The 24,109-nt window shown below is 43.1% G+C and overlaps 1 protein-coding gene across 1 annotated transcript; it reads left to right on the top strand.

The window, feature by feature from the left end:
- Positions 1 to 947: 947 nt before the first annotated feature.
- Positions 948 to 22,564, top strand: LOC126356143 (Kazal peptide Pr13a-like). Its single transcript, XM_050006874.1, has 3 exons — positions 948 to 1,019; positions 18,750 to 18,923; positions 21,657 to 22,564. The coding sequence occupies exons 1-3, from the start codon at positions 986 to 988 to the stop codon at positions 21,815 to 21,817; spliced, it is 369 nt and encodes a 122-aa protein (XP_049862831.1). The 5' UTR covers positions 948 to 985; the 3' UTR covers positions 21,818 to 22,564.
- Positions 22,565 to 24,109: the final 1,545 nt, after the last annotated feature.

Below are 24,109 nucleotides of genomic sequence, written 5' to 3' on the forward strand. Positions count from 1 at the left end.
GATTGTAGCCTATCCCGATTGCGGTTTATCGTGTCGCGATATTGCTGCTCACGTTGGTCCAGATCCAATGACTGTTAGCAGAGTATGGAATCGGTGGGTTCAGGAGGCTAATACGGAACGCCGTGCTGGATCCCAACGGCCTCGTATCACTAGCAGTCAAGATGACAGGCATCTTATCCGCATGGCTGTAACGGATCGTGAAGCCACGTCTCGGTCCCTGAGTGAACAGATTGGGACGTTTGCAAGACAACAACAATCTGCACGAAGAGTTCGACGACGTTTGCAGCAGCATGGACTATCAGCTCGGCGACCATGGCTGCGGTTTGACTCAATGAGCAGGCGTATCAAGGTCGTTATTGCGGCCAGAGGTGGTTGTTCTGGGTACTGATTTCTCAGGATCTATGCACCCAAATTGCGTGAAAATGTAATCACAAGTCAGTTCTAGTATAATATATTTTTCCAATGAATACACGTTCTTCATCTGCATTACCTCTTGGTGTAGCAATTTTAACGGCCAGTAGTGTACTTGCCACATTACCGCCACAGGTAGGGAAAAGTAACTATGTTAGCTTTCAGAAAAATTAATACAGTTCGTATGCACTATTTTCTTTTTCACTTAAAAATACTGGGCGTAGTACCGTATAGTATGTAGATTTAAAATGTGTGAGGGGCAAGCTTGTATCAAGAATTGTGGTCTCCCTAGAGTTTTACGCGACGTTCTGTACTCTAGTGTCGCACGGGGATTCTCAGACATGTGTAGAACGGATCAGTGACGCGGGCTGCTCCGGAAGATGGAGACTTATCGGGCGATAAGCAGTGGATGAACGGCAGATGCTTCCCGTGGCGCTAGGCGCCAGTGAGTAGCCACGCCCCCGAGTTCCGGGAAGCGAGCAGACGCCACGTCATCGGCGCGCGGAGCTCTGCAAGGCGGCTTCCCCCTTAAAACACGCCGTCCTCGAGCCGGAGCACGCAGTATCGCGCAGACATGGCCAGCTCAACCGTCTCCCTACTGGTCGCAGGTAGGTTGCGCCGGGTGCCGTTTCCGCTGAAGGACGCTGGCTGGCGCTGCTTTTGCCTCCTCGCTGTGTTGCGTTCTTTCTCAGCGCACTCCACTCGCGCTTTCACAGATCTTGTTTACCACTCGTACTGTGTGTGTGTGTGTTATGCGACGGACTATGTTTTTGTATTGACTTTGTGATTTAGCGGGTGAGCGTCTCACAGCAGATTCAAATCCTTTATGTGCATCTCCGATTGGTTCCTGGCCACTTTGTGTCCTTGTTGTGTTTTGTGTGTAAGACAAGTGCCGAATTGCACGGTATTTCCGATTTCGCATACAATTGTATCTCCCCTGGCAGACGGGTAGATTGACAGCTCGGAGGAAGACAAAGTGTTTGCCATCTCCCGCAACACCTTGTCTAACTAGACACACTGTGGTGCTCGAAGAAACCATCGTTTTCGTAGCAGCTCATTTTTATCCGATTGCAAGATTAGTGGCGAACTTCTTGAGCAAGTGAGAATTTTTTTAATATTTTGAGGAAAGAAAACTGTGTAGCATGCCGCAATGCTTCTCAAACGAAGCGACAGACCATGGTATCCGATTAAAAGAGTAGTGCAAAACATGTTGAGCAAATCAAATGGTTTAAATATGTAGTGGTGGCATACTAAAAAGCGAAATGAAATGGCATGAACAGGTAAAATTCGTGAATGGAAGACTTAGCTTTGTTGAAACGGTTCTGGGAATTTTCCGAAGATGTTGAATGCTATACTGAATTTCGAAAAATATGCTGATTCCTCGTTGTAAAGCAGATGTGTAATTGTTAGTGACAAATATATCTCTACACATTACACTGTGCACTTCTATTGCACCATTTCTCTAACATCTACTATGCACAGTCGTGTAGACAAGATCGTAACACCTTGTTAGCCTCAAAACTGCTATCATCTGAAAGATGCAAAGAGTGTTTGTGAATCTACTGTGCTGCTCAAAGAAACCGTTCTAATTTGCAACATTGCGGTATTCGTTTGTTGCTATTGGTATAAGCAAGGGATAGTCAAACTTTTTTACCAATCACCCACTTTTGTATCTCTGTTAACAACAAAAGTTTTTATCCGCCCACGGGATCCATAATACAGATGATTTACCAAGTAGGCAAGTAACGTTATAAATTTATGAAGCAGAGTTGCAGCAAACTAATCCTTGTAATAATAATTACTTACCAAATAATTTATGTCAAAATTTTACGAAAACCTGATGAAAATGTTTTAAACCCCTCGCACCCACCGTCAACCGTGGAAGTTAGAACGTCGACAAGTGATCGGTAGGGATCAGGTTGACTACCACTGGTATGAAAGCAAATCATTGCCACGGAGACTTAAAAATGTTTTCACCTAAAAGAAAATATTTATCTATAGAATATTGGCAGAAATTTTCTCTGGCATTTCGTTCACAGGACTTTAGGGCTCTATTTTATATAACTTTCATACTTAACAGCGCATCGTGTAGCATATGCGCGGCTGTTTTGTAGATTGAGCTTTTGACGGCTGTTCCAGTTTGCACCGCGTTGCTTTCTCTGGTACACAGCGAGTGGGAGATGCTGCTTTCTAGAAGGAGACAGTACACTCGTCCTGATTCCCGCTGGTGTTTCTCCTAACCTGAAGTCACTCAGACTCCAAAACTGTTTCTCGTCAATCTGAGAGATCTTGTAGTTTTGTTTCGGTCTGTTGTTGTTGTGTAATCAATTCTGTGAATGGAGTGATGTGTTTTCTCTGATGCAGGCATCAGAGATCAATTTGGATGGTAACAGGTCGCTTGTACTTACATATTTACATGACGAGTTTCTGAGTTGCATTGTCCGTTGTCAAGAGTACTATTATGCGCTTCTCATGCAGCCAGTATTACTGTTTATTCCATCTGCACAGGAACGATCTCTCTGCTGACAATCTGTACAATTTATGTTATGAGTAAAAAAAAAAAAAATGGTTCAAATGGCTCTGAGCACTATGGGACTCAACTGCTGTGGTCATCAGTCCCCTAGAACCTAACTAATCACACACATCCCTGCCCGAGGCAGGATTCGAACCTGCGACCGTAGCAGTCTCACGGTTCCGGACTGCGCGCCTAGAACCGCGAGACCACCGCGGCCAGCCTGTTATGACTCAACAGACATAATAGATGTCGCGTCGAAATTTACAACAGAATTTATTAAACAACACTGTGATTTCTAGCAGTCACGAGTATTCTGATCGCTAAAAAAACAAGATTATGGTTCATGAAAAGGTGAGAAACTGGTTAACATTTGTAGATAGAACAGAGCATAGCCAAACGCTGACCAGGGTAATAAACAAACTTCCGTAGTTTTTACGAAAAGCTTCTGAAGAAAGGTGCTTTATAAATGTTCTCTAATACAAGTGAAAAATAAGGCTGTTGAGACAAGGAAATGTGCTTGGAACGAGAAATGTCTTCATCAACTTTCTTCAACCCACGTGAGAATGTGTGGTGGAGGGTACGTCCGGTACCGCTAATTGATTCCCCCCCGTCCCTGTTACATTTGCGAATTGGCGCGTGGGAAGAACCATTGTCAGTAAGCGTATGTATTAGCTCTAAATTTCTCGAAGGTTTTTTTGTGATCATTTCGCGGGACGTATGTGGGAGGAAGTAAGACGTTGTCCGACGCTTCCTTGAAATACTCTCCCCAAATTCCAATAGCAAATCTCTCTTGATGCACAGCGCCTCTCTTGTAGCGTCTGCTCTTGGAGTTTGCTGAGCGTTTCCGTAAAGCATTCGCACCGACTAAACCCTCCTGTGACAATACGCGCCGCTCTTCGTTGAATCTTTTCTCTGTCTCTGTCTCTGTCTCTCTCTCTCTCTCTCTTTTTTATCAGTCCTACCTGGTTAGGGTCCCAGACTGATGAACAATACTCAAGAATCGGTAGAACAAGCGATCTGTTAGCCAGTTATGTAGTGGATGAATTGCGTTCTCTTACGATTCTTCCCATGAATCTTAGTCTGTCATCTGTTTTTCGTTCTATTTGTTTAATGTGGTCATTCCACTTAAAGTTGCTCCGAATAAATACTCCTGGATATTTTGCTATAGATATTGTTTCCAGCAATTTTTCATCAATAATGTAGTTATACGCTAGTGGATTTCTTTTCCTGTGTATCACGCTTTGAAGAATGATACTGAAGAAATTCTGGTAATAGTAAGAACTATCGAGGGTACGGAGGCCACCAAGAGCGCATTTCACTGCTTTGATGTGAGTAAGTCCGCAATAAATTGTGTTAACCTGCTGCTGTGTTCTGTAGGACAGAGGAAAGCAAACATTAGTATTTGACGTACCCTCATCTACAAGACGGAATACAAGTTCTGGCTGAGGAGGGAAATTGGACATGTTCCTCTCAAAGAACCTATTCTGGCACATTCAGAAAATTTAAATCTGGATGGATGGACAAAAAATTCAGTCGAAGAACGAGTACAGTGTCACACCGCTATGCCACCTCGCTTAGTTCCGTAGGTCGACGAAACGGCAACCGCGGCTCCTGGCTTCCGCGGGATTGGTTCACGCAGCACGTGCGAGGTCGTGGACATGCTGAGGTAGTGACTCAGATGGAATAACTAACTGGCAGGCAGCTCTCACTTCCGTCCGTACAGGTAATTCTCGGCACCCGTCCTCAGTACGCAGTACATCGTAATCATCGAAGGGTTGCGAGCAGGATTCTTGCTGAAATGTTTGTTTCACAGCGTTACAGCCTATCTGTGCAACTAAATTGCAGGTTATTTTTGGGTAAAATCTGCTATAAACAGATATGAAAATAAATGTACAGTGTATATGTGTATTTGCTAGCACGACTCTAGAACAATTTCATTTTCTGAATGAATTTGACTGTTATTTAGATTCATCCCACTGGGCAAGGGCTAGCTGTAGCCAAAATAGCCGCACTTCAGAAAATGGATCATAAAGACAAGAATTTAATCAAAAAAATTAATAATCGAAAGTAGGTGATGAAATTATGACCTGATGATCGTAACATGATGTACTGATAATCTTCTTTATAATGAGCAATGACTTATAAGAGGTTCTGCTCAGAATCGGAGAGGAAAGGAAGATGTGGAAAACACTAAAAAGGAGAAGGGAATGACTTCCATGGTACTAGAGGGAGCTGCAGAGGACAAAAACTGTAGAAGAAGACAGAGATTAGAATTCATTCAACAAATACTTGAGGCCGTTCGTTGCAAGTGATACTCTGAGATGAAGAGGTTGGCACAGGAGAGGAATTCGTGATGGGACGCATCAAACCAGTCAGAAGACTGATGACTCAAATTAATAAACCAATAAATAAAAACGATGATAGTTCTTGGTGATGGTGGGTAGCTGGGTGAGGATGATAGATGGAAAAGGATGTGAGATGTCTATGTGGGAAGGACTGATAGGTGGGACATAGTGTAGGGAGCTTATGGTTGGAAGGAAGGGTAGATTTCAGGGATAAGTTCATAATTCATGCTCTGAGAAGAGAAAGCAATTTAAATTACTTTGGGAAAGTGTATGGAGTGTTTGGAGATGAAGGGAATGTGGGACCCAATGATAGGCACGTTGTAGCCATAAAGTTTCTCGACGATGGGGGAGACTATAAGGTGTTTGACTCAGGTTCTCGGGAGATTTGGGAGAGGAAAAGGTTTTCTATGTGTTCCAGGATGTGTGGAAACTTTATGAACTGGCAAAGAATACGAGTGGAGGAAGGAAATTAGGTTTGAAAAGCGAGGCGAGGTGCAAGTCGTTCTAGGATTTGTAAGGAGCAATAAACAGTTTTAGCAATACTTTTTGCATACAGGGTTTCCCAGGGGAAATGGTCAATATTCGCAGATACAACGCTAAGTGAAAACGTCTAGTAAACATGGGCTCTAAAATAAACCCCTTGAGAGCTAAAAACACATTATCAGTAAAAAATGGTTCAAATGGCTCTGAGCACTATGGGACTCAACTGCTGTGGTCATCAGTCTCCTAGAACTTAGAACTACTTAAACCTAACTAACCTAAGGACATCACACACATCCATGCCCGAGGCAGGATTCGAACCTGCGACCGTAGCAGTCGCACGGTTCCGGACTGCGCGCCTAGAACCGCGAGACCACCGCGGCCGGCCATTATCAGTAAAAGAGATGTGTTTCGCAGCAACCATGATAAACGAGTGCTCGTGGCTCTTAAGGTATGCAATTTAGTATCCATGTTTACTAGATACGCAGTGTATGCACATGTTTGTTAGACTTCTTTGCTTCGTAAGATCGTTCTTGTCTTATCTCTGAATATTGACCATTCCCCCTGAGACACCCTGTATATTTGCATCTACATACAGTATATACTCCGTTTGCCACCATACGGTGCGTGGCAGAGGGTACTAGTCACTACCTTACCTGACTTACTCATGAAAGGGACGATGGAAAAACTAATGTCTATACGCTTCGGTACGAGCTCTAATTTCCTTTATGTTGCATTCGCTGTCTGAACGCGGAAGGTACGTTGACAGCAGTAGAATCGTTCTGTTATCCTCAGCAAATGTCAGTTCACTAGATTTTCTCAGAAGTTTTTCGCGAAAAGAACGTCGTCTTGCTTCAAGGGATTCTCATTTACGTTCACGGAGCATTTCCCGTAATACCATAAACAAATCTAGCAGTACGTCCCAGAACTGCTTCGAAAGAAGGAAGATTAGAGTTTAGCAGCCTGTCGACAGCGTGGTCATTATAGAGACTGCAAAAGCTCGAATTACGAAAAGACAGGGAAGGAAATCGGCTGTGTTTTCAAAGAAACCGTTCTGGCATTTGTCGGGAGCGGTTTAGAGAAATCGCGGAAAACCTAAAAGTCCTCCTTCCGAATGCGAGTCCAGTGCGATTAGCAGTGCACAACCACGATCGGTTAATTGTTTCGCTGACTTTCTTTAAGCCGACCCGATGGCGATCCAAAACACTCTAGCAGCACTCAAAAATGGTTCTCACTCGTGTTCTATGCGCCATCTTCTTTACAGAAGAACTCCACACTTCTAGAATTCTACTGATCAACCGCCTTCCATACTGCCTATCTTTTATGCTCGTTCCAATTCAGATCGCCTTGCCACGTTAAGCCCGGTTATTTAACCGACGTGTTTATGTCAAGCACCACACCAATAATACTGTATTCGAACATTACAGGATTGTTTTTCCTGCTCTTTTTCAGTAACTTATATTTTTATACATTTAGAACAGTCTGCCGTAATCAGACCAAACAGATATTCCGTCTAAGTCATCTTTTATCCTCATACAGTTACCCACCATCCAAGCACCTGACATCAACAAACAACTGCAAATTGCTGCCCACTCTACCCATTAGGTCGTTTATGTATACAGAGAACAAGAGTGATTGCGTCACGCATCCCAGAGAAACTCCTTCCGAGACCCCCGTCTCTAATGAACACCTGCCATCCAGGACAACTTAACTGTTTTCTATAACTTAAGAAATCTTCAAGCCCCACACGTGTCTAGATTAGATTAGATTAGATTAGATTAATACTTGTTCCATAGATCATGAATACGACACTTCGTAATGATGTGGAACGTGTCAGGTTAATAAAAGATGTCTGTACAAGAAATTACATTACACAAAATATTGCATGACACTATTGATTAAGGTTTTTTTTATACTTAGTTTATATCTAAAAATTCAGCCAATGAGTAGAAGGAGTTGTCATCTAGAAATTCTTTTAATTTATTTTTAAATGTTAGTTGGCTATCTGTCAGGCTTTTGATGCTGTTTGGTAGGTTCCCAAAGACTTTTGTGGCAGCATAATTTACCCCTTTCTGTGCCAAAGTCAGATTTAACCCTGCATAGTGAAGATCATCCTTTCTCCGGGTGTTATAGGTATGCACACTGCTATTACTTTTGAATTGGGTTGGATTATTATCAACAAATTTCATAAGGGAATATATATATACTGTGAGGTTACTGTGAGGATCCCTAGATCCTTAAATAGATGTCTGCAGGATCCTTTTCCGTATGCTCGAGCCTTCGTGAACATTCTGCAATGGGACACTGACAGACGCTTCCAGGAAGTCAAGGAATATCGGATCTACCTATTGCCCATCACCCATTATTCGCAGGATGTCATGTGAGAAAACAGTAATCTGAGTTTCGGCCGAACAATGCTTTCTAAATGCAGGCTGACTTGTGGACAGAAGGTTTTATGTCTTAGGGAAATTTTTAAGGTCAATAACTTAGCAAGCAGTAAAAGAAAACAAAGAAAAATTTGGAGCAGGAATTAAATTTCAGGGCCAAGAAATAAAAACTTTTAGGTTTGTCGATGACACTGTAATTCTGTCACGGACGTCTAAGGACTAGGAAGAACAGTTGAACGGAACGGTCAGCGTCTTGAAAGGAGGATAGAACGTGAACATGAACAAACGCAAAACAGAAACCGATGACGGCCGAAGTAGAGAGGGTATTAAATGTAGACTAGCAGCAGAAAGAAAAGCGTTTCTGAAGAAGAGCAATTAGTTAACGTCGAATATAGACTTAAGCGTTTAGCTGTCTTTTCTGAAGATATTTATTTGGAGTGTAACAACGTATGGAAGTCAAACGTGGACGATAAGCAGTTTAGACTAGACAAGAAAAGAAGCATTTGAAAAGTGGTGCTTCAGAAGAATGCTGAAAATTAAATGCGTAGCTCAAGTAACTACGAGGAGGTACCGAATAGAATTGGGAAGACATTAAATTTGTGGCACAAATAGACTAAAAGAAAGTATCGGTTGATAGTTTACGTACTGAGACATCAAGGGAACAGCAGTTTAATACCGGAGGGAAGTGTAGTGGGTCAAAATCGTAGAGGGAGACAAAGAGATGAGTACAGGGAGTACATATAAAGGGATGTAAGTTGTAATAGTTATTCGGAGACGAAGGGGCCTGCACAGTATAGAGTAGCATGCACAGCTGCATCATACCAGTCTTCGGACTGGAGACACAACAACAACAATAATTCTGCAGAAAACCAATGTAAGGAAATTGGCCTGTAATTTGCGGGTCCATTCTTTTACCGTTCTTATATACAGGAGTCACCTGCGCTTTTGTCATGTCCTGACCTACTAACAGAAATAAATACCCTGGGAGAAAGACACCGTTAGTACGCCTATGGATGGGAATGGAGGTAGGAAAGGAGGAAAGCTAAAAATAATCGAAAACAATCGATGTTAGCTGAAGCACTTTTAACAGCCAAGAATGTGTGGAAAACAATTTTTATCCTACGGATACCACTCACTCCGGCGGAGGTATTTTTTAATTTTAAGAAATTTCAGTTGCCAGTGAGACATGCGTTCTGGGTGAATTCTATGCAGCGGCACTCTCTTAAGTAATGCTGAATGGTTTTGAGACTGTCACATTTGCATCATACAGACATTCATGCTGAATGCTCAAGAATGAAGCACTCAAGAATTCATTTATTCTTGTATGTGGAAAGGAAACTAAACGTGATATTTATAGTCATACTTTGAGCAAAATTTATGTTATAATGAATTCATAAAATTTTTTATTTAATAATGTGAATATTTTAGTCGAACTATTCAGAGTGGCCGTAGTTGTCCAGCGGGAAGAGTACTAGACGCCGACCTTGGAGGTCCCAGGTTCAATCGCAGATGGGGGAGGGCATTTTTTCTCGTTCCAGTTCCTCCAGGATGTCCCCAGATCCATTCGGCTTGCTGCCAAATGAGTAACGGGTACAAAAGACGCCCCCGTTCCTCCTAGGGCCACGGCGAATAGAAAAGCTGCGCTCTAATCCTAGTCAGACGTATAGTCTGCTCACTGAAATTATCTTTCACTCATGCTACTTTCTGAAAGGTTTTAATAATTTGAGTTTTTACATTATGGTTAATTTTTCTGTCTCAGCGAAAACTGGGTAGATAAGTACTAGGGCTTCGTCGGCCAGTCAGTTGGTCTTTAGTACGACACATCACGAGTGAGAGTTGAGAAACGCCGGTGGCTAGTTACTATTAGCTGGCATCAACACCATCAGAATGCAACTACTCAGATGTGCCTAAAAACAGCGTAGAGCATAGTCGAGTTGCATCCTATTGTCCAGAATAATAAACAAAGATCGTAAGCTAATACCAAGAAACTCCAGAACAAGCGGCGTGGGAGACTAGTGTGAGCCACAACACAAAATAGATTACCAGTTGGTGGATGGGCCACTAATAGCACAGACTGCACGATATCACTGAACGGCAAAGCAGGTAGAGTCATCGCCGATTCATCGACTATAGTTGTACACTTTGTTCTTACGACAGACGGACCCATTCACCGAAGCAGGAAAACCGCTAGTATTCATGAATCATTTTCTTTCTCGTATTCTATGGTGTACTTAGGTGAATGTGAACAGAACTCATAAATACCAGGTATAGCTGACCTCACTAGCTTCTCTATATCCTCAATTGACGGTACTCCTTAATTTTCCATGTCCTGTATAATTATACTCATTCCCTGACGTAGCACAATGGCTGAGACTTCCGGCGTAACTTTCTGCCCTAGCCAGGTTGGGCAACTATTCTGCATTCAGAACACTACCTCAGTAACGAGAAACATAAAAACAGGTGATTCAGCAAGGACAATGCGGGCAAAAGCAAAACACGCAACTAAAGCAATAAACTACCTGCTTTCAAGAACACTAACTGTAGCGCGGCGATACGCAACCGGAATAACACAGCCTCTACCTTGGAGTCACGTGATCAACACGTCGATGCGACACACCTGCAGGGAAGTAAAAAAGAAGTAATGCTGTTGTAAGAAGTGTACGTGTTTTCACTCCATGGTATATTTTTCCACTACTGTCCAGTAACTGTCGTTGGTTACCACTATGTATTTCAAGCTTTCGGTGTGAATTTTATTTCTTACTTCGAAAATAGTGAAATTCCCAAAACAGTGAAAATTGGTATCTCGTATTTCAAAAAGTACTTAGTTGCTTTCATAAGTTCTTTTGAGTTTGTCGTCATAATCTGAGCAGTCAGCAATGCCGGTAACACTTACGATAATACGAGAGTGTTGGAGCAGGAGGTTGGCGTTTACTATATTGGAAGTGAAGAAATTTTCGTAACCCTTATTTATTGGCAATGGGGTTTCGGAAAATTGTGGAATACAGGTGGGAATTATTAGATGAGGTGATCTGCTATGACCGACCGATGAAATTACAGTCAGGGAAACGACCAATGAATGACGTCACTAACTACACGAAAACATCTGTAAAAATAAAAATGCCAAACCAATGGGACATCCACGGAAATAGGGCTGTTTGAGAACGAATGTTGTTGTTTTTAACGTCTTCAATCGTATAACAAAACTTGAAATGACACACTATAATGTAAACTAGCGGTTGCGTTCTGACATATCTCGCAACCCAATTGTATCTTCACTCCAGATCAGTCTGTAATGACAACCACAACATAAAGAAAGGCAACGCTGACCATCATCTTCATTACTCCCGCTATTTCCACTACACCTTTGCAGGTCTAGCAGACAAAAAGATCTAAGCCATCGCCCAGCTCCACTGAGAATGGAGTACACAGTTCGATCCAGGCCACTGGTCAAAAAATGATTCAAATGGCTCTGAGCACTATGGGACTTAACTTCTGAGGTCATCAGTCCCCTAGAACTTAGAACTACTTAAACCTAACTAACCTAAGGACATCACACACACCCATGCCCGAGGCAGGATTCGAACCTGCGACCGTAGCGGTCGCGCGGTTCCAGACTGAGCACCTAGAACCGCTCTGCCACCTCGGCCGGCGCTGCTGGTCACGAGAACTAAAAGACGTATTGGAAACAAAATGAATGAGAGATCAAAGAGTTATTTTCATGATTTTATTAAATAAAATTTTGTTGTTATATAAAATTCTTTGTCTCACAACAACGTCTTATTTCCGTTACCGTTCCAGTTAAGTTATTCAAACTTTAAACTTAAAGTTAACCAATAATCATAAATTTTGTAGTTTGCTTATACAAACGGTCGTAGGCGTCTTTCACAGAAGATACAGGTGACATTTTCAAGTCGAGGGTGCCTGCCAAGGGTTTGTGGAAAGCAAGTATCTTGCACAATTATACCTGTTGCAGTTAAGCTCGCCATAGAAGAGGGCACACTTCCCAACACAGTCAGTGCATGCATTTTATGCCATGGGAGGTGCAAAGTCCTACCGATAAACGGGCTCATACTGCCAAGTTATTTCTAAATTTCACTCGATTTTGTAATTACGGACACCACTCGCCATCTCAACTCACGAAATTTCATTTGGCTTTCTCTTTCCCTTCTGGATGCGTCGTCTTTTTCTCAGGTAGTGTATATGACGCATACTGAGGATAATAATATGATTATTAATCTAAATATGATGAATGATTAAGATGGCTGTTGAATCGTTTCTCAGTTAACGCATCTGAGATACGCGCATATTGTCGTTGACGACTACCTACATATGACTTTCCAGACATGCTTTGAATTGCTTGACGTCCAGTGTTCTTTTATTGCTTCCAAAGCACTGGAAGAAATCGGAAATTCAGCTTGTAAATACTTTATTATGAAGAATAAACTATATCTTATCTTCTTATTTTTCTTACAATCGGCTTGATTGTCTATTTGCGATCGGTTTAGAACTTCAAAGGTTTCCTCTTCACGCACTTCAGCATGGTAATCTACAACGTGTAACTCCGCGAGTTCATCGGGATATCGTAATGCACTCTAAATTTGAACGTCGTCTTATAGACAGTAACGACACAGAAGAGAGAGAGAGAGACATTTCGAAGCAACTTGCCAGTGCATTGTGTTGCGACCGGAAGCCACGCTTGCCTTGTGCGATCACTTCCTGCTGACTGTTTTGTTGACACGGAATAAGCTCGCTTCGCCAACTGGTCGGCGGACTTTGCCCCCCCAGGAAGTCTGCGCAGCTGAGTCTCATCTTCGTTGCTGGAGCCTGTGCGTACGTGGTGTCCCGCAAGAACGAGACAAAGCTGAGGAACATGATGTCACCTCTTATCTCCACCGGCAGTGGTAAACGGTGCCGCACCTCTTTTCCAGTTGTTGCTAAGAAGTCTTCCGGATGTTGACGAAAAGTTTCAGCCCAGAAAAAACATTTAAACTGGGCCATTCAAAGAAAGCAGCTCGTTCTGGTACCAAAGTCGGTGACCATTTTAAATTATGGGAAAAAAATTGTTTCTTTCTGGCAAAAAGAACGTGAAAAGCAAGTGTACTTCGCGTTTCGAGTTCATTATCACTGTTACATTGTACTCATCTAAAAATTTAGGGCTCGATAACAACGAAAGCATCCTTAGCACACCACGCAGCTGAACGTGTGGAGTGAAGAAACCTTTAATTAATTATGCAAGGCTGTTAACGGGAACAAAACGATAGTGCGGTTTGAAAACTGGCCCATCTCAGTGAAAATGCACCTAATCACTCACAAACGCTATTGCTATAACCGCGCAAAAAAAAAAAAAATGATAAAGGAATTACCCGACGGACGGAAATTGGTAGCTGCATCGTACATCTACAGACAAACAAATTTTGAAAAATGCTGATTTATTCTCCACAAATTGAGCAAGTCAATTACGCGTTGCTTCACCTCTGACACGTATACAAGCTCTTATTCCGGTTAGCGCTGATTGACATAAATTTTGTATATCCTTCTGAGGGATATGGTGTCAAATTCTTTCCACTTGGCACGTTAGCATCAAAATTGCGAGATGGCTGAAGTGCCCTACCATAGTACTGCAAACGTTATGTAGTGGTGAGAGATCCAGAGATCTTGCTGGACAAAGTAGGATTTGGCAAACACGAAGACAAGCAGTAGAAGCTCTCACCGTGTGCGGGCGACCGTTATCTTCCTGAAATGTAACCACAGGATGGCTTGCCATAAAGGGCAACAAACCAGGCTGAAGAATATCGCCGACGTACTACTGCGCTGTAAAGGTTCCGCGGACGACATCCAAAGGGGTCCTGCTATGAAAAGAAATGGTACCCCGGCTGTCACTCCTGGCTGTCGGGGATTATGGTGGCCGATAGTCAGGTTGGTGTCCCATCTTCACTGGCCATAGGGGCTTATGTCGAAGCGGGACTCATGACTGGTGACAGTTGTACTCCAGCCAATGAGATTTCAGGCCGAGAGTCGGAGAGGTATCGTGTTCGGGTGGCCGAGGCGACTAAGGTGACCTCTTGCGTACAATTTATCACCTGTTAACATTGATACACTGCAATGCCCCACTGTGGCTGACATCAATGAATTCTTTCAACAAACACTAATGCGTTTGCATCATCTTTACATCTCAATTGCATACACACAGTGAAGCCTTCACGTTGTAGGAAGTCTCTTTCTTCTGTCTGTTGAACCAACAGTATTTTATACAGTTGGAATTTTGAATCCAAAGGTAAGATTTTTCTTGCAGCCTCATGGTTCATCCGTAGACAGTGTGCATTTTGAGCCGGCCGCGGTGAACGAGCGGTTCTAGGCGCTTCAGCCCGGAACCACGCTACTGCCACGGTCGCTGGTTCGAATCCTGTCTCGGGCATGGATGTGTGTGATGTCCTTAGGTTAGTTAGGTTTAAGTAGTTCTAAGTTCTTGGGGACTGATGACCTCCCATAGTACTGAGAGCCATTTGAACCATTTTTTTTTTGTGCATTTTGACTGGCAGATAGCCTCAGAAGGCAATGGTTTCAGGTGTCCTCTCTTTTCTATCTGTACGTGGCGGTTTCTTCTCAAAAATGTATTCCGTTGTTCTGAATGCGGAAGCCCATCGTAGTACACTGTTGTAACTTAGAGATGTGCCATTGAAATGGCTACAAAACTTCCACCATGTTATGAAGGTAGATCCCACATTAAGGACTAAGATATTGCACACAAACGCGCGATGCTCTGTTATCCACTGTTCCATTGCCACTGAAATGACTGACAATCCCGAAGTCATGGTATCGGCTATAAATCTATTATCTATCCTGTTTTCTTTTTGTTTTCTTCTACCAAATCAAACAATTTATTCATATTTCTATTTCAGGAAATTGTTAATTTTAAACACGTAAAGGCTTTCCCAGCAAACAAAGAAAAGCAAAACACGAGTAAAGGAAATGGTTCCTCCCTGTGATGGACACGAAGAATGGTGGATGTGCACGGTGGATTGGTAGTGGCCAGCTTTAACTCCTCCAAGCTCGGCGGAAGTCCCTGAAGGACCAAAATACCACGCACCAAGAGAAATCAAGTAGTGTGTCCTGAACTGAATGCTGTCTCCCTCCCACCAATAAATTCGGTGTACTATATTGGTATCCATATAACAACGCGGCTATCTGATGCGTTCTGTGCAGAGAGAGACGGATAAGACTTTGTGGCATCGACAGTGCATTCTGTGTCTCTGTCACAGGCCACTTGCTCTGGCTGTTGCCTACGCTACTAACTAGCAGTGCTGCTATGAATACCACACTGTGGCACTGTTTTTGCTTCTGACTCTCCTTACTAATACCTGTATACTCAGTCAAGTATCACTGTCGCTTCCTAACGTACTAGATTGATAGATTCGTTGGTTGATTGGGGGAGGGGACCAAACAGCGAAGTCATCGGTCCCACCGGATTAGGGGAGGAACCATCCGGACATTTGCCTGAAGCAATTTAGGGAAATCAGGAAAAACTTATATCATGATGGCCGGACGCGGGTTTGAACTGTCTTCCTCCTGAATACGAGTCCAGTGTGCTAACCACTGCGCCACCTCTCTCGATTAACGTAATACTGGTAGTGTTTTCTTTATGTTACCATCAATTAACACTGCACTCGCTATGTATCTTCATCATACCTATCTTGAAAGTCATTGCTAAATCTTCCACATCCACCCTGAAGTGCACACAGAGGTGACAATTGACGATACTGGATGACGCGTCACTTGGTACGCTGCGCCTTGCCGCTGCAGACTGCCTCAACACTCGTCTTCGCGTTAACACTACAGTCAGTCTAAAAATGTCCATCTCCTGCGGTTCACGCTGTGCTACAGCTCAGCCGTCCTGAAAACAGAGTGGCGCCGCCCTTGGGAGGGGCAGGAACTAATACAGGGGGCGCCAGCTTTCAGTGAAATATTTATATTTCGTATTATGCCAGAAAAAGACTTCCGGTGAACACATATTGCTATCACCAGATTCTTACTTCCATGAACCAAGTTCGGATGCTGGCCCATCATTAATGTGCTGTCTTACTTCACAAGAACTGTCCAGTACAAGCAGTGAGCAGGTATGGTGACAGAAGCGACCAACCATATTTCATGGCACAGCCCCTATTAGTGACCACCTGCAGTTTTAGCTACTTACTAAACATTTAACAACCACTAATGACAAAAAGCCGTTTGAGAACGTGACCGCCACTTCCTTGCAAACACAAGCTGCAAGAATGGTTTGTTAATCACAGCCATTTTACTGTTCACCTGATTTCACCCAGGCTTCCGGAGTCAGATCAGAGGTGGGAAGATACCTCGAAGTTGAATTCTAGTGCGTGTTAAGTTCATGTAGTTGACCAGTTTTAAAATAAAGTGACGTTCCCCTCCTGCGCATGGATAAGTGGCTGATTCGCAGCGGCAACCTGAAATCTCATGAAAGTATTCACGGAGTGTGTCTTCTGCTTTGAAAGTGTACAGTTCTTGTAAGGAAAAGGATTCGAATTTAGTTAAAGTACATTCTTCTTTTGCATCTTCCTCTGTTTGTATCAGCAACGCCAATCCTAAACTCACAACCAAAGAACGTAAATATCAATTTGAGAATCTGACACTAGGGTATACCAGCATTCTTTTGTATAGTGAGGAACGATCACAATGTGATGTTTCCTTGGAGATTTAGAAAATGATAGGATGAAGCCTATAAAACTGAAGACACATATGCAGACAAACATGTAATGAAATACACATATTTGCTCAATTCACATAACTGCACTCATAGCAGTGGTTATTGATAAACTAGTTGTACTTGTCGTCTTGCAATATCTTTGAATAACGCAAATCTATTATAATTTTAATAAAAGTTTACCTATGACGTGCTCGAATTGCACACTCTAACTATACTGCTCAGCCAGAACATTATGGTCACCGACCTACTATCGACATAAACCCGTCCAGGCGATAGCACGAGGAATGACTGTTAGTCAGACACACTCACGCTGCATGTAGTATCAGTGAACGTGCAGTCCATATGTAGAATGGGGAAGGCGTGCGATCGGAGTTTGACCGAGAGCAGGTTATGATGAGGCAGAGACTCGGCACGAGCATTTCGGAATCTGTACGAGTTTCCGGGTGTTCGAGTAGTGCTGTGGTGAGTGTCTTAAGCACATGGTGAAACTAGTGTGTAATCACGTGGAGACGTCGTGAGCGCCCAGGCCAACCCTCATTACAGATGTCGGAAGTCGTTGGCTAAGGCGACAGGTAAAACAGGACAGGTGGCGAACTGTGGCGGAACTAATGTCCGACTTTAATGTTGGGCGGAGTACAGGAGCGTCTGAACACGCAGTGCCCGGAATTCTCCTAACGATGGCCTCCTCAGCTGACAACCCATTCTTGTGCCAATGTTAACACCACTACGACTGAAAAGGGCACGTGACCATCGGCACAGGACTTTGGTGCAATTGCACGATATGATGAAGCTCGATACATCCTTCATCACGCCGAGGGCGTGAATCGCTTGTCTTCTAAGGGAACAGCTCAAAAAAAATTTAAAAAAATGTTTAAATGTATGTGAAATCTTATGGGACTCAACTGCTAAGGTCATCAGTCCCTGAGCTTAGACACTACTTAACCTAAATTATCCTAAGGACAAACACACAAGCACACACATCCATACCTTAGGGAGGACTCGAACCTCCACCGGGAGCAGCCGCACAGTCCATGACTGCAGCGCCCAAGACCTCTCGGCTAAACCCGCGCGGCTGGGAACAGCTCCTTGACACCTGTACTGCGGGACGGAAACAAGCTGACGGCTACTCCATTACGCTCTGACGAACGTTCTCTTGGGCATACATCGATATAGCTGGGCTCGTGCAAGGCACATTTGGCGGCCAAGGAGTATTGTACACTGGTTGCAGACCACGTACACGCCTTCATGAGGATCACATTTTCCCCAAACAGTGGCATTGCAAGAAGAGAATGCGCCGCGTCGTAAGGCCAAGAGTGTGATGGACTGGTTCGAGGAACACAACGGCGAGTTCCAACTGACGTGCTGGGTCTCCAACTCACCAGATCTGAATCCGATCGATTAAAAGTGGCTTCGGAGCTCCTCGGAATTTGCTGGAATTAGATGACTTGTGTGTGCAGATGTGGTGCCAACTTCCTCCAGCGACCCACCAAGGCCTCATTGTTTCCAGGCCACAACGCGTTGCGATTGTTATCCATGCCAATGGCGGACGTACCGGCTATTAGGTTGCTGGTCATAATGTTCTGACGGATCAGTACATTATAGCTGTAGTAGTTGTTCTAACTGATTGTTGCAATAATTACACAGAAGTAAATAGATATTGTGGGCCGCATTTGTGCCAAGTATAGAAAGTTTTGAGGAAGTAAACCAGAATAAGGGGGGGGGGGTGGGGGCGAGGTTGAGACAATTGATTCTGAAGGAGGGCGTGACGGAGAACGTTCGAGAAGCTGTGCTATAGGTTTCGAGTCTCATGTGTGGTTTTCATCTTCTGATGACTTATCTGGAATGTGTGGTGTGTTCGTGTAGTGATCTTGCTGTGCTTTGGTGTTTTGCAGCTGTGCTGTTGGTGGCGGTGGCGGAGGTGTGCCTCGCGCAGCTGTGCTCGCACTGCGAGTGCCTGCCGGAGCCGTCCAGCCGGCAGCTGTGCGCCCGCCAGGAGAGGACCGGCAAGTTCCGCGGGTTCCGGTCGCGCTGCGAACTCGACTGCTCCAACCGATGCCGCAAGGACAGTGAGTGTTCCGCCCCACTCTCTAGTTTTCTCTGTTTTGCTTAGCCACGCCTTTCCAGACCCCTCTTACAAGAGCGACGTTTTTCGCCTCAGTCGACTACTCTTGGCACGTGAGTCGGCTGCAGCGTCACTGGCGTTTAATTCCTGCACTGACTCTCGCCTGTCACGGATGGTCATTTTCGTTTACAAGTCAGCTCTAAAACTGCGTGTGTTGCGAGAGCTGTCTGCTGTACAGTTATGAACCGGAACGATAAAAGTGTTGTCATGAGAGATCATTTTTATTACGAAAAAGTCAAAATATAAAATCGGAAAAATCAGAAACTCATCCAGTAAAAAGGAACTGATATCTGGCGTTCTCAAAGAAGCATTATACGCGCTCTGTTGTTTCTAATTTACACATACGATTTATGAGATAACCTGAGCAGCCTCTTACATTGTTTGCAAATGAAGCTGTCGTTTAGCGTCCAGTAAAGTCATCAAAAGATGAAAGCTATTTCTGATATGATTTAGACACTATATCTGTATGCTTCGAAAAGTGGCACTTAAAACTGTCTCTCAATAATGTAATAAGTGTGAGGTGGTCCACATGAGTAATTAAAAAAAGTTAAATTTCGATTACACGACAAATCACACATATTTAAGGCCTGCCAATTGTGCCGTATACCTAGACATTACAATTACGACCATCTTAAGTTGGAACGAACCAAAGACTACGTTTTGTTGGAAGAACACTTAGAAGAGACAACAGGTCTACTATACAGACTGCCTAAACTGCGCTTGTTCGTCCTCTGATAGAGTATTGCTGTATTGTAAGGGATCCTTTCCACATAGGATTGACAGAGGACATAGAAAAAGTCTAAAATTGTGCAGCTCATTTTTACTAACGCGAATTAGGGGAGAGAGTGTCACTGAGTTGGGATGACAATCATTTGAAAAAAGTGTTTTTCGTTGTGGCGAGATCGTTTCACGAAATTTGGATCACCAACTTTCTCCTGTGAATGTAAAAATACTATACTCTTGTCTGCCTACATTGGGAGGACTGATCCTGACATAAAATAAGAGAAATCGGAGATCGTACAGAAACATTTAATTTGTCATTTTTACCAAGCGCTGTTACAAATTAGGACTATAGAGAAAGAGCATGACGATAGTTCAGAGTACTCGCATGGGTGTAAAGTAGTGGCGGAACGTGGGAAAAAGCATTTATAATTGAGTTTATTAATAAACAAAGCGTGATTCACAGTAATGTTTCTCAGAAAGGTCGTATGGCAAATTGCCCACACTCCTGAGGACTGAAAGAATGGGAAACTTGTCGCCCAAACACTCCAAAACTTCTACACTCATGTTCTCGAGAAAATATATACTTACAAACTCGTCATAAATAGTGCCATTTTACTCTATCCTTCATATCTTGTTTCCTTTCCAACTGCCAAGTAACATCAGACTTATTGTTTACATTAAATAGATGTGATTTTTTCATCGTTAAAAATATTTTCATTAATAAACGGTGATCTGTTAGCGTTCTTATTTATGCACACTGTAGGGTTTTGATTTCTCGAGGTACTGTAAAACATAAACAGGTCTGCCTTTCTGCTTTCAGATATTTCTAGTCTGTTGTAGGAAGACAGTAATGGGAGAAATACCAGGCCCTCCTGCAATCTTTCCAGTGTGTCACGAAAACGAAAGAAAAAAAAATTAATAAAAAAAATATAAACGTTAAGAAGACACAAAAGTACAAAATCCGTTACTACAATAGGAGTGGCCTGTAACAGAATCTGCAACTTCCAATGATAGCAGTCTCCGCCGCAGCTTCTGCACAAACACAATTTGCAGCACACTCAAAATTTGTCACTGACGTCACTGACCCTCTCACGACGCTGATCGTGGCTGACTTTACAAGCAAGCAATCCACAACGAGTGTTTGATTTTGACTGGAAAGTGAGCTGTGTAAAATGGGCTTAAGACATGGCTTTATCCACAAATCACCCGTCGCGAATGACGCGATATGTGTATGATTGCCGGCCGGTGTGGCCGAGCAGGACTAGGCGCTTCAGTCTGGAGCCGCGCGACTGCTACAGTCGCAGGTTCGAATCCTGCCTCGGGCATGGATGTGTGTGATGTCCTTAGGTTAGTTAGGTTTAAGTAGTTCTACGTTCTAGGGGACTGATGACCTCAGACGTTAAGTCCCGTAGTGGTCAGAGCCATTTGTTAACCACTGCGCCATCTGGACACAGTGTTTACCGCAAATGCACAAACCTCTTCGGCACGGCCCCACTGGACTCACATTTCCATCTAGCGCCACCTGTCCGCGATCTCTGTCCATATCCTACATGCACTATAATTTCTAGATTCCTTCTCGAGATCGGAAGTGAATGTGCATCCACACTGAAGGTTGTGGATTCATTGCACTTCGAGACGAATCGATTATATGAATGTGCAGTGTCCATTCTTTCGGACACGTCCAAGAGAACAGACGTCATACATTCATAAAATGCGTTTTGTCAGGCAGTGTATTTGTAACATATTAGTATTTGCGATTTGGCAGGAAATGTGGCAAGAAGCAGAGATTTCATGACTCCAACCCACAGCCATGACGCTTAAAAAATATTCCCGCTACTTCCTAGAAATTTAGCACACTTACCAATTTGCCATAGTATCAACAGGTTAAATTCATGAGCTAATGTGTATGTTTCGTGTATCGTGTTTCTGACAAGTATCTCCGTGTTTCGAACAGAATACGTGTTTGTGGCGAATGGACGCTGCGGCAAGTACCTGGCGACGAGCACACCACCGACCGACGGTGGCGGCTCCAAGCGGCCCGCCCGTGGACCAGTGGAGGGGAGCGTGTTCGGCCCGCTGCTGCAGCTGCTGATGCAGGCGGCGCCCAGCTCGTAACAGAAGCCGGCGGCCCGCCAGCAGATACCGACCGTACCTGTCCGTCGAGGAGACCACCTTCGCCTCTCATTCCCTACATATAGCCGCACTGTTTTCCTTTACTTTGGCGTGTCTTTGATGTATAACCTCAACAGCAAAGTTTTTACACCATTTTGTTTTCCCTCCACAAGAGAAGATTTTCAGCTCAACAGCTATGTTTCTTTAACATCACCTTGATCAAACCACCACCGTAGTAACTCAAATATCCCAGTTGAAGAATGCCTGAAAGATGGGCTCCTCTTAATCATTTGGGCATAGTGGGTTGTATATGAACAACAAGACATAGAGCAATGGCACAGTTACTACCGCAGAGTTCCATTCAGACCATCCGATGTATAATATAGTGGTGTACTGTAGTCATAATTCTCTGTCTTCTTCAGTGTAAATAGGCTGTTTGGCCGCCATACAATTAATCTGTGCCAATTACTATGACTTGTCTATGGACACGCAAATAAACTGCTCCTTCAAGCTTTGTTTCTCTTTCCGGTATATGATTGTATTGTGCCAACTAGGGAATTAAGATCTTTACTTCCAACTACATTAGTAGTTCCTGTAATCGAAGGTTATATACAGCACCCTGCATGGGACGCTTGCATTTAAAAAAACAAGTAAACTGTATCACCAAATGCATATCATCTGAATCTCTGTGATAAATTTTTTATTGTATACTAGTCATAAAACTAAATAAATGGAGACGCCCCACGTCTACTTTTTTCCAGAATAATTAGTCAGAAATGAGGAAATCCTGCAGTTGATTTCAGCACGGGTGAATTATCCCAAGTCTGCTTAGTGTGTATCTTCTTCAACATCTGTATGTCAACCAGATGATGATGAAGTCTTCTTTTATGACAAACGCTGGTTAGTCTATGTCTCTTTTACTTTGTTTACACATTTCAGTCCCCACAACTCCACAATGGAGGCGACTGGGGAGCTGTCGATTATGTCAAGAAAATGCTGGCAACGCCGCAGTGTACCGAAGCAAGTCCCTGCTCAGAATATCTGAAAGAGTATTTCCGTTTGCCACGCAACCAAACAAAACTTGGGGAATCTTGGTCAGATCCACAGCGTTTAAGTTGCTTCTAGGACAATAATGTCCCAGTTGAAAATAATGTACATTGGGCCAGCGGGCGAATAACTATATATTTATATGTCTGTAAAAGAATGTCAAAAAGTTCCTTGCTACGAAAGTGTCTGTACCAGCGTCACTACTGAGTTATTATAAAGTATGACGTTCCTGAGGAGGCTGTGATGCATTATTTTACCATCATATTTAGAAGATGATTATTAGTAGAGCTTGTAAGCTACATTATAGTAAGCACAGATTGTGTCAAGATTGGGACAGTATATTACTGTTCAACAATGTTGTGTATTTTAATAAAGAGAGAAAAACTTTAAATCACTATCATTTTCTTTCATTCCATAAAGACATGATTAGAATTCTGAAAAGGTGTATAATGTATTTAGTGATATATGCAATGCATTTCTGGCACAGGGAATTTTTTCCGGACAGGTTAGAATAAGCAACTGATAAACCACTTCATAAGAAAAGTGACAAGCAGACTTAAACAGTTATCGTCCAATTTCCTTACATATTTTTCCAAAATATTCGAAAAACTAATGTACTCGAGAAAATCAAATAGGTAAAAACACGAGGGTTAGTAGAAACCCTTAGGTAACAGAAGAAATACTGAATTTAATTGATGAAAGGAGAAAATATAAAAATGCAGTAAATGAAGCAGGCAAAAAGGAATACAAACGTCTCAAAAATGAGATCGACAGGAAGTGCAAAATGGCTAAGCAGGGATGGCTAGAGGACAAACGTAAGGAATGTAGAGGCTTATGTCACTAGGGGTAAGATAGATACTGCCTACAGGAAAATTAAAGAGACCTTTTGGAGAAAAGAGAACCACATGTATGAATATCAAGAGCTCAGATGGAAATTCAGTTCTAAGCAAAGAAGGGAAAGCAGAAAGGTGGAAGGAGTATATAGAGGGTCTATACAAGGGCGATGTACTTGATGACAATATTATGGAAATGGAAGAGAATATAGATGAAATGAGAGATACAATAGTGCGTGAAGAGTTTGACAGAGCACTGAAGACCTGAGTCGAAACAAGGCCCCCGGAGTAGATAACATTCCATTAGATCTACTGACGGCCTTGGGAGAGCCAGTCCTGACAAAACTCTACCATCTGGTGAGCAAGATGTATGAGACAGGCGAATACCCTCAGACTTCAGGAAGAGTATAATAAT

Source organism: Schistocerca gregaria, chromosome 1 (genome assembly GCF_023897955.1).
Source record: "Schistocerca gregaria isolate iqSchGreg1 chromosome 1, iqSchGreg1.2, whole genome shotgun sequence".
Lineage (NCBI taxonomy): Eukaryota > Metazoa > Arthropoda > Insecta > Orthoptera > Acrididae > Schistocerca > Schistocerca gregaria.

What these genes read in the sequence shown, in the direction of transcription:
- LOC126356143 (XM_050006874.1), top strand. Translation starts at nt 986, where the DNA reads ATGGCCAGCTCAACCGTCTCCCTACTGGTCGCAG. An exon ending in CGTCTCCCTACTGGTCGCAG is followed by an intron (nt 1,020 to 18,749) that starts GTAGGTTGCGCC and finishes GGTGTTTTGCAG; the next exon opens with CTGTGCTGTTGGTGGCGGTG. An exon ending in CAACCGATGCCGCAAGGACA is followed by an intron (nt 18,924 to 21,656) that starts GTGAGTGTTCCG and finishes TGTTTCGAACAG; the next exon opens with AATACGTGTTTGTGGCGAAT.